This window comes from Pristis pectinata, chromosome 43 (genome assembly GCF_009764475.1).
Source record: "Pristis pectinata isolate sPriPec2 chromosome 43, sPriPec2.1.pri, whole genome shotgun sequence".
Lineage (NCBI taxonomy): Eukaryota > Metazoa > Chordata > Chondrichthyes > Rhinopristiformes > Pristidae > Pristis > Pristis pectinata.
The window spans coordinates 637,353-655,293 of NC_067446.1; the positions used below are offsets into that span (position 1 = coordinate 637,353).

Consider the following 17,941-nt stretch of genomic DNA (forward strand, 5'->3'; position numbering starts at 1 on the left):
ATTTTAAAGCCCTTCAATCAGGGCTTTTATTTTACAGAGGAATGAACCTGTTCAATCTGATGGGCATGGGCAGCCTCTCAGCCTTTCTTTTGTCCGTTCTCCAGTGCTTCCATAACCTTTGCTTTGTCAGGATATTGCAAACCCGGGATTAATTCGCATTTGGACAGGCGCTGCTTTCAGAGCCCTTCTTTCTCTCTGCCTGACCCCTCTCCCCATTCTTTCTGAGTTACAATGACGTCATGCTGCACAGGGGAGCTGTCAATCATCCAGCCCGTTGTTGGCGGTGCATGCCGGGGCTTGTAGTCCTGGTGGGTCCCGCTCCCGAGAGGCTGGGGTTGAGCAGAACTACATTACCCGTCGTCCGGCGCGGCCACGGTGGCGCAACTAAACAACCGGGACCGGAGAAGGGGAGGAGATGGGACGGAAAGAAATTCAGTTCTCCCGGAGCCGCTCACTTCTGGATGCAACAGCACCACCTTATCTCTGGAGTGAAATATATAACCGCAGTTCATAAGTCAGAGTTTGTTGCGCTGCCGGCAAGTTGAAAGTAAGAACTGTAACCGGCGCGTCACCCCCTCATTTGAAGCAGGACGCAGTTGGCACAGTTCGTACCCCGCAGCTGTTGAATGGAATCTGGCTGCAACCAACTTGGAATTAGAGGAGGGGAGATGGAGGTTGTTCAGTACAACAAAAACCATTGAAGAGGCGCGGAATAACCGTGTGGCCTCAGATCCAATGCACCAGTGGTACATTTGATAAATGCACTGTGGGAGGGAATCGGTAAGAGGGTGGGTGTTGTGGGGGGGATTCAGTGTGAAACACTGTCCGCTTTGCCCCACCCTCCCTCCTCTCAGTTGCCCGCATAGCTGGGCTGAATCGCTACATTTTCTTTGCTACTTCGTCCGGGATTCCTGTTTCCCTGCAGCTGTTGGCAGGGCTGCAGCGTCTGTTTGTGTCTCACTGCGGGGGCAATGGTGTAGCAATGTCGGGGGATTATTGGGAGACACACTGACAAGCAAATCCACACCCTCCCTTCCCTCCACCCCTTCCCTCTTCCCCCCATCCCTCCACCTCCAACCTTAAGGGGCTGTCAACCCATGGTGGTCCTCTCATTCTGGCAGGTAACAAAACCAGCTTATTTATTGTCTTATTTCCTTGTCCCCGACGCTTTGCACTTGTGACTGTTATATTTTGCTGCAAATGTGGGGGGAGGAGGAGGAGGAGGGGTGAGTTACAAGATACATAGAGGCTCTGCATTGTTGACATAGGAGCCCTGTACTCGCGCAGGCGCTTTGCCTCTATTAAATGAGGTTTTTTTCTCTTTAAATAGGTTGCTGTTTCTGCATCATGCACCTTTTCTCTTTGGACGGGGTATTTATTTCTTTGTTTTAAAAAGAGGTTATTTTCTTTCTTAAATCTCGCAGTACTGGTTTTTAAATAACTCATGGGCACGTTTCTTGCCATGCTTAATAAATACGATCTGCATTGGATTGTGGTGAAGTACCTAGAATGGTGTGCGGTATTTAAATTTTTCTTCTACTGGGACAGTGTTGTGGGAGAAGGATTCACGGTGCCTGTCAGGCGATTTTTTTTTGCAGCACAGGCCTCCGTTTGTAGCTCACTCTCTCTCTGCCTTTCTGGAAGGGAGCTTAAATCTGCAAGATCAACCTCTGGATTACATGGAAGGCTTTTTTTGTGTGCTGATGTTCTTTAAATAATTGTGCTTTTAAGTTTTGCATTGTGCTCGGGGTGTGGGTTACCTTTCCCCCCCCCCCCCACCAAAAAATGTAATTTTATTGTTGATTTTTGTGTTTGAAGGCAAGGCGAGAGGGGAGGCAGGGAGAGAGAAAATTCTATCCAGGCAGCGGTTAGCCACTGTTGGGTTTGGCCTGAGATTACAGGTTTAGAAAGTAAGATCTGGGCAATGTCTGGAGCTATGTGAAGTGTAAGCGGGGTACTGAAGTGCTTTGCTTTCCATCTCCTGCCACCTCCCCCAACCCTCTTCTCTCTGCATCAAGCCTTTGTATCGAAGTCTGCATTTGTGATTCAGTCCTCTCCTTTTCTGCATCGTGTTGGTTCTGACAATCTGTGAAGAGCACAGTGGCTTGACTCACAAAGTAACTGGCCAAGGGAGGTGGGTCCCATCAGGAAGCTTTTGCCCGTGAATGTGAGTGATTGGTAGTTTCTCTCCCCACCACCCACCTCCACATCCCCTCCCCCCAGGACCCAAAGGTACCACAGCCCTTTATCGTCTGGCTTGACTGATGTAGGCGAGTGAGTGACCGGCCTGGAACACAGATGCCCTTCTTGGGGCAAAGCTGAAATGCCCCAATGGTCGGAGGGTTAGTGGAGAAGGGGTGCGAGAGCCACAAGCAGCAGTCATGAGAGGGGAAGAAGGCAGCGAGGGATGTTTCCTGGAGTTAATTTGGTCGACTTGGTTTGAGCTCCTGTGACGTAGGAGCTTTTGTGGGTGTTGCATCTTAAAGGAAGCATTGGCCTTCCCTCCATCCATCCACTCTATCTGGCCAACACACGAGCTGAAATTTGCTCTTCCCAAATATTGGAGGCAATGACAGAACGTTACAGATTCTGTTCTCCGTCAGTCTTCCTGGCAGCTGTCCGCAGCTAGAGGAGACTTGGCATTCCTGCTGCCATGCACGGACTGTCGGCTCCATTGCTTGGGTGACCACCTCCCAGGCGGTTGCCTGCCTAACTCTGCTCACCCACTGCAGAAACCGTCACCTGTGCCTTTGTTACCTCCAGTCGCTCTCCCAGCCGGCCTCTTTCCCCCCCACCCCCACCCTTCTCTGTACACTTGAAGTCATCCCAAATTGTGCGCCGTGTCCTTGCACACACCGAGTCCTCGTCACCTATAATTCCCCATGCTTTGTTATCTACACTGGCTCCCAGTTGAATAACACCTTGATTTTTAAAGTTCTTGCCATTGGCCACAAATCACCCCTCTAGGCTTTTGCCCACCTGCATATCTCATTCATCCCCTGCACCCATTCCTGTCTCTGAAACCCACTCCAGCTCCATCATCCCACCTGTCTCTGTAACCCTCTCTGGACCCCACAACTTCTCCCTATCCCTGTAACCCCACCTCTAGACCCTACACCTCTCCCTGTCTCTGTAACCCCCCCCACCCCCCAGACCCTACGGCCTCTCCCTATCTCTGTAACCCTCTCTGGACCCCTCAACTTCTCCCTATCCCTGTAACCCCACCTCTAGACCCTACACCTCTCCCTGTCTCTGTAACCCCCCCCCCCCCCAGACCCTACAACCTCTCCCTATCTCTGCAACCCCCTCTGGACCCTGAAACCTCTCCCTAGGCCTGTAATCCCCTCCAACCCCTACATTAATTCCCTCTGGCCCCTACACCCCTCCCTGTCCAACCCACTCTGGCCCCGATACTCGCTATCTCTGTAACCCTCTACACCTCTCCCCATCTCTGTAACCCCCTCTGGCCCCTACACCCCTCCCCATCCCTGTAGTGCCTTCCAACCCCTACATCCCTCCCTCTAACCCTCCTTGTCTCCTAAGCCCCTCTATCTCTGTAACCCATCCCAGCCCACATACCCTTCCCATTTCTGTAACCCTCTTTATCTCCTATATCTCAGTTGTCCCCCCACTCCGACCATTACACCCAACCCCATTTCTGTAATGCCCTCCACCCCTCACTATCTCTGCAACTTCTGCCAGCCTCCAACCCCTCCCTATCTCTGAGCTCCCAGTTGTACACTTCAGCCTCTTTCCTCCTTAAAACCGCCCTACTTCTGAGGTTTGGGTCACCTGTCATAAAATGTGGTTCTGTGTTTAATGCTGCTCCTGTGTAAAGCATTGGGATTATTTTCTGCATTAACGTTGCTGCTTAAATGGTGCATGTTGTTTCTGGCGGAGCATTGAATGGTGCGAGCTTGGTGTTGGAGCAGAGCTCCACCTGGCTGGTCTGTTTGTCCTTTGATACCTGGCTCGTAGACGTGAAATGTCCACGAACTGGTGAAGGCTTGGGATTGTAGTGGATGGAACTGCGGCCTCGACGGGAAGAGAGAGCTGGAACCCAAGAGGAAGCAGAGAAAACTGGGTTGGTTACATTGCAAATGCAGGAGAAACATTGGGGTGCCGGTTGGTTTTGGTCCCTCCCAGTTGGCTAATACAGCAATGTGTTACAGACTCTGGCTAAATATAGGGACAGCCATCTGTGGATTTTTGTTTCGTCTCGATAAAAGATTTCCCACTTTTTGGCGCTAAGTAGGCTGTGCGTGAATTGGAATGTGCAAGGTCACAGCAACCTCGCTGCCTTGCACTCCCCAACGAGGAAGCGAGTTGACTTGTTTGGGGTGGGGGTGGGGGGGGGGGTGTGTTGTGTCATGTTTCAGTCTTCGACCTGATGAAACACTCAAAGCAGAACGGGCAGCTGGAGCATTCGGTCCTGCATGTCAAAGCATTCCGTAGTGGGGTTGTTCCATGGCACAGGCTGTACATACATCCCCCCCCACTGCCCCCCCCCCCCCCCCCCAAAACCCAACCCATCTGGTGTCCTCGCAAGTTGAATACCCAGTGAGGCTTCGAGCAAAGGGTGTTGGGATGGACTGGCTAGAAGGTTCCAGTGAGGAGAAATTCAGAAGTTAACACAAAAGGAATAGTGACACAAGAGGTTCTGCCAATGCTGGAATCTGGAGCAACACACACAAAATGCGGGAGGAACTCAGCAGGTCAGGCAACACCTATGGTGGGAAATAAACAGTCGACCTTCATCAGGACTGTGCAGGGTAGCTAAGAGGGTAGTGATAACAAGAGTCTGTCAGGAAGGGATATTGCATGTAAAAGTACAATCGGAATCAGCGCATGTTAAAACAATGAAATGACACAATTGATAGCATGTTATCTGAATGCACACAGCCTTAACAAGATGGGTGAAATAACAGTGGAATTAATGGATAGGGTCTGAGGGCAACTTTCGAGATGCAGTTGCAAAGTGAACATAGTTGGGAACTAGATATTCAAAGAGATAGGCGAAACGGGAAAGGAGGTGGGGTAGCCCTGATATTAAAGAATGGGATAAATGCAGTTGAGGGGAAGGATCTTAATTCAGAAAATCAAGCGGTGCAAAGGGACAGAAAACATTGCTGAGAGATGTATGTAAACTCCTAAACAATGGTGGTAACATAAGGCATGGTATAAATCAAAAAATTAGAGGTTCATGTAACAAGGGTAATACAATAACAGTGGGGGACTTCAATCGACATATAAATTGGGCAAACTAAATTAGCAAGATGAATTTGTAGAGTGTTTAAGAAATGGTTTTCCAGATCAATATTTTGAGGAAAAAAACAAGGAACAGGCAATTTTACATTTGGAGTTGTGTAATGAGGAAGTTAATTGATCTAGGGGATGAAGAAAGTATAGGGAACAGCAACCATAATACAACAGAGTTTTGCATAAAAATTAAAAGTGATATAGTTCAGTCTGAAGCCAGGGCCTTAATTCTGAATGTAAAGCAAACTATAAGGTAAATTGTTAGATATGACGGTAAGCAAGCAATGGTTAACATTTAAAATGGCCGTGAAAACATGTATAAATATGTAGAGAGTAAATGATCAGCTAAAGTTCATGTGGGTCTTTTATAGGTCAAGACAGGAAAAGACTATATTGAGGGGGGGAGAAAGGAAATGACAGGAGAAGTTAAGTAAAGACTTTGTCTTCAGGGAAGAAGATAGAAAAGCTCTTGGATATAGTGGAGAGCGATGGGTCCAGAGTGAGTGAGCAAAAGCTATTAACAATAGTGGGAAAAAATTAGTATTGGGGAATTAATGTGATTAAAAGGCTATAAATCGCAAGGACCTGATGACCTGCATTCTTGGGTTTTGAAAGAGATGGTAAACATGCTGGTTGTCATCTTCCAAAATTCCATAGGTTCAAGGACAGTTCCCACAGAATGAAATGCAGCAAACATAGGAAAGGATGAAGGTAGGAAACTGTGAACCAGTCGACTAGTTAGATGACATCAATAATAGGAAAAACACTGGATTCTATTGGTGAAGAAGTGGTACTGGGGCATCTAGAAAATAATAGAATTTGAAAGAGTCAGCATAGATTCAGAATCCGGTTTATTATCACTATGTCCTGAAATTTGTTGTTTTGTGGCAGCAGTACAATGCAAAGTCATTAAAATCACTATAAACTACAAAATAAGTAAATAGTGCATAAGAAATAATGAGGTAGTGTTCATGCACTGTTCAGAAATCTGATGGAAGAGGAGAAGAAGCTGTCCCTGAATCGTTGAGTGTGAGTCTTCAGGCTCCTGTACCACCTCCCTGATGGCAGTAACGAGAAGAGGGCATGTCCCAGGTGGTGAGGGTCCTTAGAAATGGATGCCACTGCCTTGAGGGGCCACCTCTTGAAGGTGCCTTCAATGGTGGGGGAGGTTGTGCCCGTGATGGAGCTGTGTGAGTCTACAACCCTCTGCAGCCGCTTGCGATCCTGTGCATTGTAGCTTCTGTACCAGACTGTGGTGCAACCAGCCAGAATGCTCTCCACCATCTGTAGAAATTTGCAAGAGTCAGGCACGGTAGTGTACAGGTTAGCGTAACGCTATTACGGCACCAGCGACCCGGGTTCAATTCTGGCCGCTGTCTGTAAGAACTTTGTACATTCTCCCCATGTCTGCGTGGGTTTCCTCCGGGTGCTCTGGTTTCCTCCCACATTCCAAAGACATACGGGTTAGGAAGTTATGAGCATGCAATGGTGGCGACACTTGCAGGCTGCCCCCAGAACACTACACAAAAGAGGCATTTCACTGTGTGTTTCGACATATATGTGACTAATAAAGATACCTTATCTCAAACTCCTAACTAAGTAGAGCCACTGGCGTGCCTTCATGATTTATAAAAGGCAGTAGTGTTTGACAAATAAGTGCAGGAAAGTGGAGCTGAGGTAGAAGATCAACTATGATATCGATGGATGACAGAGCAGACAGGAAGACCTGAATGGTCACTCCTTTTATTTATGTTCTACCCTTACATCCTTTCCCATGTAACCTCAATCAGTCCTTGCATTCCTGCCTATCCCTGTAACCCTTCTCCCACAGCCCTCCCTAACACTGGAGAAAAAGGGGCACAAAAGGGTATATGTGCATGGTTTGTTGAAAGTGGGAAGGGTAAGTTGAGAAAATGTCTTCCTAAAGAAAAAAGCTTAGGGATTTCAGGATTTTATAAACAGCCATAAAACACAAGAGCAAGCAAGTCACAATGAATCTTTATAAAACCCTCGATCAGCCACAACAGGAGTATTGTGTCCAGTTCTGGACACCGTTCTTAAGGAAAGACATGAAGACTTTGGAGAGGGTGAGGAGGACATTGGTAAATTGGTTTATTATTGTCACTTGTACCAAGGTACAGTGAAAAGCTTTGTTCTGTATGCCATCCATACAGATCATTTCATCACAGTGCATTGAGGGAGTACAAGGGAAAACATTAACAGTGCAGAATAAGGTGTTGCAGTTACAGAGAAAGTGCACTGCAGGCAGACAATAAGGTGCAAGGGCCACGGCGAGGTAGATTGTGAGATCAAGAGTCCATCTTATCGTACAAGGGGACCGTTCAATGGTCTTATAACAGTGGGATAGAAGCTGTCCTTGGGCCTGGTGGTACGTGCTTTCAGGCTTTTGTATCTTCTGCTCGATGGGAGGGGGGGAGAAGAGGGCTTGCTCAGGGTGGGAGGGGTCTTTGATTATGTTGGCTGCTTTACCAATGCAGCGAGAATTATAGACAGAATCCACAGAGGGGAGGCTGGTTTCTGTGATGTACTGAACTGCATCCACAAGTCTCTGTAGAAAAAGATAAGATATCTTTATTAGTCACATGTACATCGAAACATACAGTGAAATGCATCTTTTGCGTAGTGTTCTGGGGGCAGTCTGCAAGTGTTGCCACACTTCTGGCGCTAACATTAGCATGCCCACGACTTCCTAACCCGTACGTCTTTGGAATGTGGGAGGAAACCGGAGCACGCAGAGGAAACACACACAGACGTGGGGAGAACGTAAAAAAAAGTCCTTACGGACAGTGTTCAGAATTGAACCCAGGTCACTGATGCTGTAATAGCGTTACACTAACCACTACACTACCATGCCTGCCCTGAGCAGTTGCTGGACCAAGCCGTGATGCATCCAGATAGGATGCTTTCCATAGTGTATCAATAAAAATTGGTGAGTGTCAAAGGGGACATGCCAGATTTCTTTAGCCTCCTGAGGAAGTGGAGGTGCTGGTGAGCTTTTTTGGCCTTGGCATCTACGTGGTTGGACCAGGACAGGCTGTCGGTGATGTTCACCCCGAGGAACTTGACTCAGCTTGCCCTACTACATGTAGGAGATTGACCAAAGTGATTCCAGGGCTGAGGGATTTTAGTCACATGGATAAACTGGAGAAACTGGGGTTGTTCTCCTTGGAACAGAGAAAGTTTGGTGTGGGGGGGATCTGACAGATATTTAAAATCATTAAGAATATATGCAAAGAGGAACTGTTCCTCCTTGATGAAGGGTCAAGAATCGGGGGGCATAAAAGGAAGGTGATAGGCAAAAGAAACATCAGAACAAATCACCATTACACAGTGAGGGGTCCAGAATACACAGGCAGATTCAATTGTAGGGAACTGGAGAAGAGTCTAAAGGAAAGAATCTGCAGGGGAACAGGACTGCTGGATTGCTGTTGAACGCAGCTATTGTGGGCTAAATGGCCTCCTTCAGTGCTCTTCTGTGAACCCTTTGAGATCTTTGGGCTGTTCCAACTCTGGCCTCAACCGTCCCCCATTGCTGTGCCGCTGGGCGGTCGTACCTTTTGGCTAGGCCCCAAGCTCTGGAATTCCCTGCCTCGAACCCTTTGCCTCTCTTCCCTCCTGCAGGATGCTCCTTGAAACAGAACCCCTTTGACTGAGCACCATCTTTAATGTGTAACATTTTTGTGGGGCTTCGGAGGATGTCTGCGAGTCTGCCTCACCAGCCCCCCCCCCCCAAAATCCCACAAGAATAGCCCCAAATGGCCACTCTGATTCTTTCAGATCACTAGAAGTGGGACATTATCTGGCCCACCTTGGTTCATCCAGCCAGGAAGAACCTCCAACTGGCCTCTCCTGTTGCTGCCACCAACAGTTAAATAGTTCCCTGCACTGCGTTTTGCGTGCCCATCGATCTGAGAAAAAGAGCAGTTTGGGTGTTGGTTCTTGGCTTTGCCTCGGGGCTTTGCCGTGAACTAGTTGCTCCAGATCTGCCTTCCTGGTGTTGTGTTGGTAGGGGAGGTGGGGTAATGAATAAGAAAGGTGGAGGAAAGCAGAATAAGTGGCTCCCTTGTGCCACTGACAGGGTAGTGCGCTGACTGGTCTATTGCCCAAGCCAGTCTCCTTGGTCACTTTTGTCTTTGCCGGATGGCAGCAGACGTGTCGTGACAGCACCCGGTATTTTCTTGTGGTGACCTTTAGAAGTAACTTGCAATTATGCAGTCCTTTTCATGTCATCCAGAAACAACATCGTGTTTCAAGTGGTGCTTGCTTCTGGAATGTATTGACTGTTTAATGAATGACTCATCCAATAGCTCCAGGTTGGACAGTGCACCACTCCCCAATGCTGCTGCAGAGCCTGAATCCAGGCTGCGTGTTCAGCAATAACAGTCAGCTTCACGTAATTCTTTTAACCTCATGAAGCACCTCAGGGCATTTATAAGATCAAATTTGACATCGAGCCACCTTGGGAGATATTTGGACAAGGGGCCAAGAGGTATCTCAAAGACAGAGACACAAGAAATTGTGCAGGTGCTGATCCTAACCCTAACCCTGTAAAGAGGCCACGTTCAAGGAGTGTCTCAATGCACCTGAGGACCAGACGGAGAGGTTCGGAAGGAATTCCAGAGCTTGAGGCTCAGGCGGCTGAAGGTACAACAGTCAGTGACACAGCAACAGCGGTTGGGGGTGACGGGGAGGAAAGCAGGGGTCAGGGAGGGGTAGAGGGGCAGGTGAATGTTGTAGACATGGGAAAGGGGATAGGGGCTGGCAGAGGTTACAGAAAGAGGAAAGGAGATACTGGTTGGCAGAGACCAGGAGGGTTGTGCTGGCTGTCGGAGTTTGTAGAGATGCAAAAGGGTCAGGGCCAGAGGGGGTTACAGAGATAGGGAGGGTAGACCCTGAGTCCCAAACTGGTTAACTGTTCAAGTTGAGCTGCTAGCTTCCATCTGTGTGATGTTGCAGGTGAACAGTAAACCAATTGAGTTGAATATTTGATCAAATTTGTTTAGAACAATGGAGCCGTACTGTTGAGAAATATTGGTAATATTGTGGCGGTGGAAGAGAGCAGGAAGTTGAAGTAAAGATGATAAAATGAAACATAGCCCAGAGTTTGAAGCTGGTCGACTGTTAGAGGAAAGATTAGACTTCAGGGAGGTGTGGCTCACTGTATCTGGTAGTACAGCTAAAATACCAGAGTGGGAAACCATGGCAGGAGAGTTGATTATAGACCATTGATGTAGGCATGAGCAGAAGGGACACAGTACCATCACCATGTATATGAACTGCAGCTAGAGTCGGAAGGTTGTGGATGCAATTACTCTGAGACTTCAGATAAAATCCAGCATAGCACTACTCGAGCAGTGCAGAGACAGCTGCTGTTGCAAGGGAGTGGGCCAAAGCAGCCATTACCCTGCAGGAGGGGGGCCGTTATGGAAGGAATGGCAGCTAGTATTTTTGGCTCGAACCAAGTAAAATATGGGTGAATGCAGGAAGACTTAAAATGTAAAATTCCAAAATAAATCCACAAGACGATCAGACAATAACCAGTCTTTGTGACTTCTACTGCTCTTCGACCAGTTTCTCATAGAGTCATAGAGCAATACAGCACGGATACAGGCCCTTCGGCCCAACCAGTCCATGCCAGCCAAGGTGCCCACCCAGCTAGTCCCAATTTCCTGCGTTCGGCCCATGTCCCTCCAAGCCCCACCCCTCCATGTACCTATCCAAGTGCTCCCTAAGTGATACTGTTGTACTTGCCTCGGTCACTTCCTCTGGCAGCTCGTTCCATACACTCACCACCCACTGTGTGGAAATGTTGCCCCTCAGGTCCCTTTTAAATATTTCCCCTCTTGCCCTAAACCCATGACCCCCAGTTTTGGACTTCCCTACCCTGGGGAAAAGACTGTTACTATCCACCTTATCTATGCCTCTCATAATTTTAAACAAGGTTTCCCCTCATTCTCCTACGTTCCAAGGAATAAAGACCTAACCTGGCCAACCTCTCACTTCTCACCTAGATTTGCTACCACAGCCAAGTGTACGTCCTTGGTACCTGCCTCTGTTGCTATTTCCACCCTTCCCTCCCCCATCTGACTCCATCTGCCCATCACCCCTCCTCACCTGGATCCACCTCTTGCTTTCTCAGCTCTTGCCCCACCCCCCTACCCCTCACCTCTTTGTACTGGCTATCTCCCTTCTTTCAGTTCAGACGCAGGATCTCAACCCGAAGCATAGACTGTCCATTTCCCTCCACAGATGCTGCCTTGACCCACAGTTCCTCCAGCACTTTATTTTTATGAACTGGTATGCCCCGTGTCCCTTCATAGATTAAAAAATTACGCATCCATTAAACAAACACATAGTTTGAACTTCGAAGACACCTATTCCTGAGTCCACAGTCTCAACATAATTTACCAATGCCTCCCAACCAAGCCCTGCAAGTACCCTAGCCACACTAAAATAGCTTGAGGATCCTGATCATAAACTAAGCATGACTGCCACATCAACAACGTACACCCTCCTTGTGAGAAACTGGATTTTTACCCTGAACCCTCTATCGTTGGTGGCACAGTGGTGCAGCTAGTCGAGTGCTGCCTCGCAGCTCTGGAGACCCAGGGCAGTGAATGAGTGCAGTTTGCAAGTTCTCCCTGTGACCGCATGGGTTCCCACCCCCCGGATTCTCTGGTTTCTTCCCAGAACCCAAAGACATGCAGGTTGATAAGTTCATTGGCCACTATATGCACCTTGTCCCACAATGGTTTCCTCTAGGTGCTCTGGTTTCTTGTGGGTTAATTGACCACTGTAAATTGCCCCTAGTGTGTAGGTGAGAGGTAGAATTTTGGGGGAGTTGATGAATCTGTGGGGAGAATAAAATGGGATTAATGTAAATGGGTAGTTGATGATTGGCACGGACTCAGTGGGCTGAAGGGCCTGTTTCCGTGCTGTATGCCTCCATGACTATAAATTGCCACTATAAATGTTTGAGTGATAGAATCTGGGGTGAATTAATGGGTAATGCAGGGAGAATAAAGTGGGATTAGTGCAGCTTTGGTGTAAAATGGTGGGACAAAGGGCCTGTTTCCGTGCTGTATGACTCTCTTTGATGCTGCAAACCCCAGTCTGATGTTGGATATGGGCCATGGTGGTTGGACTGAAGGCAATGAAGAGCAAAGGGGGAGGTACCAGTGAGACCAAAACATCTCTGGTGGAGAGAGGACAATTGCCCACAATTGTGCCCCTAACCCACTTCGGTGATGTAAAGTATCGTGAAAGTTGGCAGGTTGTCCTGGGGAGGATTTATCCCTCAGACAATGTACACTTGCCCCCTAATCACTTTGCTGGACTCTGAGGGGGTTTAGTGTGCAGGTTGCGGCCATGTATGGCTTACATTCCACTGCTGACAGCACACCAAAGAATCTTTGATCGACAGACAAAATGCTGGAGGAACTCAGCGGCTCAGGCAGCATCTGTGGAGGGAACATCCGTCCATCTCCCTTCACAGATGCTGTCTGACCCACAGAGTTCCTGCAATGTCTTGTTGCTTCAGATTCCAGCATCTGCAGTCTCTTGTGTCTCAATAAATCTTTGAAGGGATTTGGGAGAACCTGAGATGGTGAAGAAAGCTAGAGAAATGCAAGTGTTGCTCTCTAAGGATGTTGGAGCTTTCCTTAGGTGGTTAAACATTTCTTGATGTTCAGCCACTTGTGATGCTGGAAAATCTAGTGTTCAGTTCGCACACTGCAGCATTTGAAGTAAAGGATCAGTGACACTGGTCTCAGGTGCCGCGGAGAGCTGCCCTGTTTTTATTTCTGTTGTGTGTGATTTCTCATGTCATCTGAAAGGGCTTTAGTTTGACCAGTCTTCCTGAAGGCAGTCCCTCTGCTAGTCCGACACTCTCTCGACGCTGCCTCTCACTCAGTGTTGCATTCCTGCAGTGCGCCCTCTGTACCAACCTTGCTGCAGTGTGATGCTGCTCCTTGCTCTCCCACAGGGGCTCGGTCTCGAGCCTCTCAAGTTTCTCTCGTGTGCCACACGCATGCTGGTGGGTGGGTTAATCGGCTGCTGTAAGTTGCCCCTGGTGTGTAGGTGGGTGGCAGGAAAATCGGGAGGAGTTGATGGGATGTAAGAGGAAAAAAATGAGATGAGTGTAGATGGGTGCCTGATGGTTGGTGCAGATGTGGTGGGGTGAAGGGCTGTTACTGTGATGTGCAACTCGATGACTGACTCTGGAGTGGTTCTTGAAGCATGATTAGGTACCCTTGTTGTTTACAAGGGATATGATGGCCAGATCACCCCTTGCTGGCCTTGAAACAATGCCAAATGATCTTTTGCTTCCATCCGGGAGAGAAGAAGGTGCCGTGGATTATCGTTTCTCCATGCAGGATAGGATGTTTGGACCACTGGGCGAATCGGAGAACAAAGTTCATGGACACTCAGCTGCTTGGGAATGTCCCAATTAAATAAATAGCAACCTCTTGAAATCCCAGTATAGGTTCAGTATTGCTTGCTTGCTGCATAGACAGTGCAAGTTGGCAGCAGTGATTTACTAGTTTAAGTGCTGATGAACATATGTGTGTATGCCTTCTCTATTGGTCGCCCAAGCTGCTGTTTGCTTTGAGTTGTAAGCCTGTTCTTAGGAAGTGTAGGTGAATGGTGTTCAGTCCCAGTGCCAGCCTTGCTGTGAATCATGTCTGAGACAGAATCTTTTCAACACTGCACCCATTGTAACAAGTCAGTCCGAGTTTTCTGTTCTTCCTGTCCCTGACCTAATTGGACCAGTCTTACTGTTCCTCCTGCCTGTTGTCCGACTGACGGCAACACCCCCCCCCCCCCCCACTCCCCAGCTTTCTGTGGCATTCGTACTGGTCCCACATTGTAATTCAACTCGACTTGCATTCATAAAGTGTTCTTTTCAAAACGTGGGAAAGAAGCATGTCCCCGTGGGCCTCACGGAGGTGCAGTGGAATAAAAAATGGAATTGAGCCGGGCTTACTCTGGAGGGGGTTTTAGAGAAGGTGGGATGTGGATTCCAATGCTTGAGGCATAGATACCATTGAAGGGGCTATAGGGGGATTGTGCACAGTTGCTGGAGGATCAGTTCTGTGGGCTGGGATTTGAAAGGTAGGCAGTTTTAGGCAGAGGACTGGGGGGGGGGGGGGAGATGGTGGCAAAGCCACGGAGGTGTTGCTGGATCAGGAGCTGCTGTCGGCCAGTGCGCGCACGCCGCACTGAGCTGAAGGTCAGGAAAGATGGGGAGCCTGTACAGAACTACAGGGGATGTGAAGAAAGGTATCGGGGCCAAGGGGGCTGAGTGGGAGGGGTGGTGCAGGAAGAGGTGATGTGGTGGGTGGCCTTGGTGGCCAAAGCAGATGGCAGCCAGGAAGCAGGAGGTAAATCACTGAGGAAGTGCTTTATCAAGTCTTTCTATTTAATCACTTCATTTGATGATCGCTGCACTAGACGAGGTGTTAACTGGTCACACTGCTGTTGTCCTCCCTGTGGATATGTACCACAATGGCACCCTGTCTAAATGCCTTCCCTCCTCTCTATCCAACTTTAACAGTGCAGGTCGCAGCCATACAGCTCTGTGTCAGGCCCTTCGGTCCACAGAGTTCATACCCACTATCAAGCATAATGAATCCCATTTTAATCCTCCCACATTCCTTTCAATTGCACTCCCCCCCCCCCCCAAAGATTCTCTGCATATCTTTAGGACATCAGAGGAAACTGCACCCGTCGGACGGACGGACACACACACGGACACACCACCAGAGGTTATGATTGAACCCAGGTCACTAGAACTGTGAGGCAGCAGAATTTTTTTGGAGTGGTATGAGTAGAAGAAGCTTGTACACTTGGGTGATGTCCTGGAGCTGTCTTCACAAGCCCTGGCTACCCCTCCCAAAACCAGGAGTGCAAGTCCATTGTTAGCCCTCAGTGTTTGTTTGTTGCTCTTGTGTGGTGTTGCTGGATCAGAGCGACTGTATCCTTGGTAGATTACTTGTGGCCGATCAAAGGCAGTGGATTCCCCCTGCACTTACCCTCTAACCCAGCCGCAATATTGTCATTGCCGCCTTGCACTGGACTGTCGGTTAATCCCTAATCCAAACCATGGCATAATTGACAGTGTGGTGCTCCATAAATATCCTTAACCAGAGACTTAGTGTCAATTGTACTTTGGAGTCTTGGCATGCAGGTTTAAACCCAAATCCGAGGGTGCTGCTGACTGACAGTAATCAAACGTCATGTCTGCTGTTTGACTACAGAAAAGGTGCTCTCTATTATTGCTGGTTTGGGGACAGAAGGGGTGAGGATAAGGACAGTGTCCTGGATTGAAGTGAACAACAGCAGTCGCTGTGCGAAGAGGGTGTGTGCTGTTTCATCTTATCAAGGGAGCAGCAGTTAATCATTACAGCACAGGATGTGTGTCATCTTAGAAAGCCAATGTGGGGGTTGGGAAGCTGAAATAATAGCATACGGCATGGAGGCAGCAGCTCGAGGAGTAGGCAGGCAAGCATTTTGGATCTCAGTGTGGCGTTTGACACTGAGGCAAACTCCCGGCTGAACCTTTGTCCCCATCACCTTGGCTTGGAGGGGTGGGGCATTTCAGGGCTTTGACTAGTGGTGGAGCGATAGGAATCGGGGTGTCTGAACACCCAGAATTGGAGGAGGGCAGAGATCTCAGAAGGCTAGAGCGAATTTGAACTCTTATTTCAAATTCGGAGCATAGTTGAATGTAGGGCTAATGGAAGTCAGCGGCCGGGGGGGAGGGGGGTGTTAGGTGACAGGCACAGGATCCCGAAGGGGAGCACTTGTTCATTTTCCACCCTCCCACTTGCCGGGCTAGGCACGGTGAGCCCACTCCTGGTGTCCCACCTCCCCACCATCTGCTCTGGCTGTGAACAGCTCTCTCTGTGTGCGGACCAGGTGTGAACATCTCCATCACCCTGGGCCATACAAATCCTGGCAGCCCTTCCTTGCTCATATCCTGCCAATCCCTTGCTGCTAGTTTGGTGCCACCTGCATTTGTTATTTACAAGAATTTCTCGCTCTTGCCATTTGGCTTTTCTGTGCCCAGGTGGGGCCCTGATATTTGCTGTGTATTTGTAACCAGCTCCATCCACAAATAGTGCATTTTAATTCTTAGGGACCAGATGGTCCAGATTGGAAGAAGTAGCCATTCCGGTCTTCATTGTCCACTTGTGCTGATTAAAACATGAGAAATCGAAGCAGCAATAGGCCACTTGGCCCCTTGATCCTTTGCTAACAATCCTGTACTACTTATATGAAATGCTGAAGGAACTCAGCAGGTCAGGCAGCATCTATTGGAGGGAAATGAACAGTCAACACCTCGGGCTGAGACCCTTCATCAGGACACAGCTCAGCCCAAAACATTGACTGTTCATTTCTCTTCACTAGATGCTGCCTGACCTGCTGTGTTCCTCCAACATTTTGTGTATGTGTTGCTCCAGATTTCCAGAATCTGCAGTCTCTCTTGTGTCTCCTGTGTTTCTCATCTACATTTAGAGAGGTAGTCATAGTGTCATATGGCACAAAAACCAGCTCTTCACCCCACCACATCCTTGCCGACCATGAAGTACCCATCTATACTAACCCCACTTACCAGCAGTTGGTCCACAGTGTTCTGCTCACCTGCTCATCTAGATACTTGTGTGGTATAAATACTTACTGATTTTAGAGTTATCATTCAAAAACTAATTTCATTTTTCATGAGTTCTTGAATCTAGACCCATTAAGGTGTGTCCAAGTCAGCACAGTGTAAGATGGGGCATTTTTCGGGTGGAGACATTCCCATGTTCCTGTTGCCCTTGTCCTTCTAGATGGTTGGCGTGGTGGGTTTGGGAGGTGCTGTTAGAGTAGACCTAGTGAATAACCTCAGTGCGTCTTGTAGACAGCACACACTGCAGCCATGGCCTGCTTTGTAGGGGATGGGTTGCCAGTCAAGGAGGTTGTTTCATCTTGGTTAATGTTGACCATTTTAAGTATTGTTGGAGCCACACTTAACCAGGCAATTAGAGAGTGTCCCATCCCACTCCTGACTTGGCCTTCCTCAGTGGTGGAATGGCTGAAGGGAGTTGCATATTGTATGATACCCAGCCTCTCTCTAGCCACTGTGGCCACGTTATTTTACATGGTTAATCCAGCAAAATTACTGGTCAATGTTGACATTGTGTTGTTGCTAACGATGCAGGATTTAACAAAGGTGATTACACTGTAGTCTGGAATTTGGGGGGGTGGGGGTGGATCGTGAGATTCCTGTATGTTGGAGGCAGCCGTGGTCTGGAACTTAAGTGGCCCCAGTGTAACTTGATGCTTGTCAACTTATGCCTGAACGTTGGCCAGGTGTTGAAGCAGTCCTTCCCTCCATACAGCATTATGTTGAGGAGTTACAAATAGAATTGCATCATCGGAGAACGTCCCCACTTGTGACCTTGCCGTAGGGGGGTGGTTGTTGGTGAAGCAGCTGAAGGTCAATTCTCCGACATTGGCAATGATGTCCTCAAGCTGAGATAATCAGTTTCTAGGAACTGCAGCTTTTGTGCTAGGGATGAATTAAATCAGTAAATTTATGCCCACTTTCCCTCCAATTCCTCAAATATCCCTCAACTCCCTTTAGTGTCCAAAAAGGTATCGGGTTCAACCAGGA

At 48.4% G+C, this 17,941-nt stretch overlaps 1 protein-coding gene across 10 annotated transcripts in view; it reads left to right on the forward strand.

Moving 5' to 3' along the window:
• Positions 1-875: 875 nt before the first annotated feature.
• The window catches only part of LOC127566573 (cyclin-dependent kinase 16-like), a 79,151-nt gene continuing 62,085 nt past the window's right edge, over positions 876-17,941 (forward strand). For 9 of the 10 annotated variants that reach the window (XM_052008992.1, XM_052008993.1, XM_052008994.1 and 6 more), the window contains exon 1: positions 876-1,121. In XM_052008992.1, the coding sequence (XP_051864952.1) occupies positions 1,098-1,121 (24 nt within the window). In that variant the 5' untranslated portion in view covers positions 876-1,097. Of the gene's footprint in view, positions 1,122-9,761; positions 9,925-17,941 lie in introns of those variants that run through there. The other variant, XM_052008995.1, reaches the window with a different exon arrangement.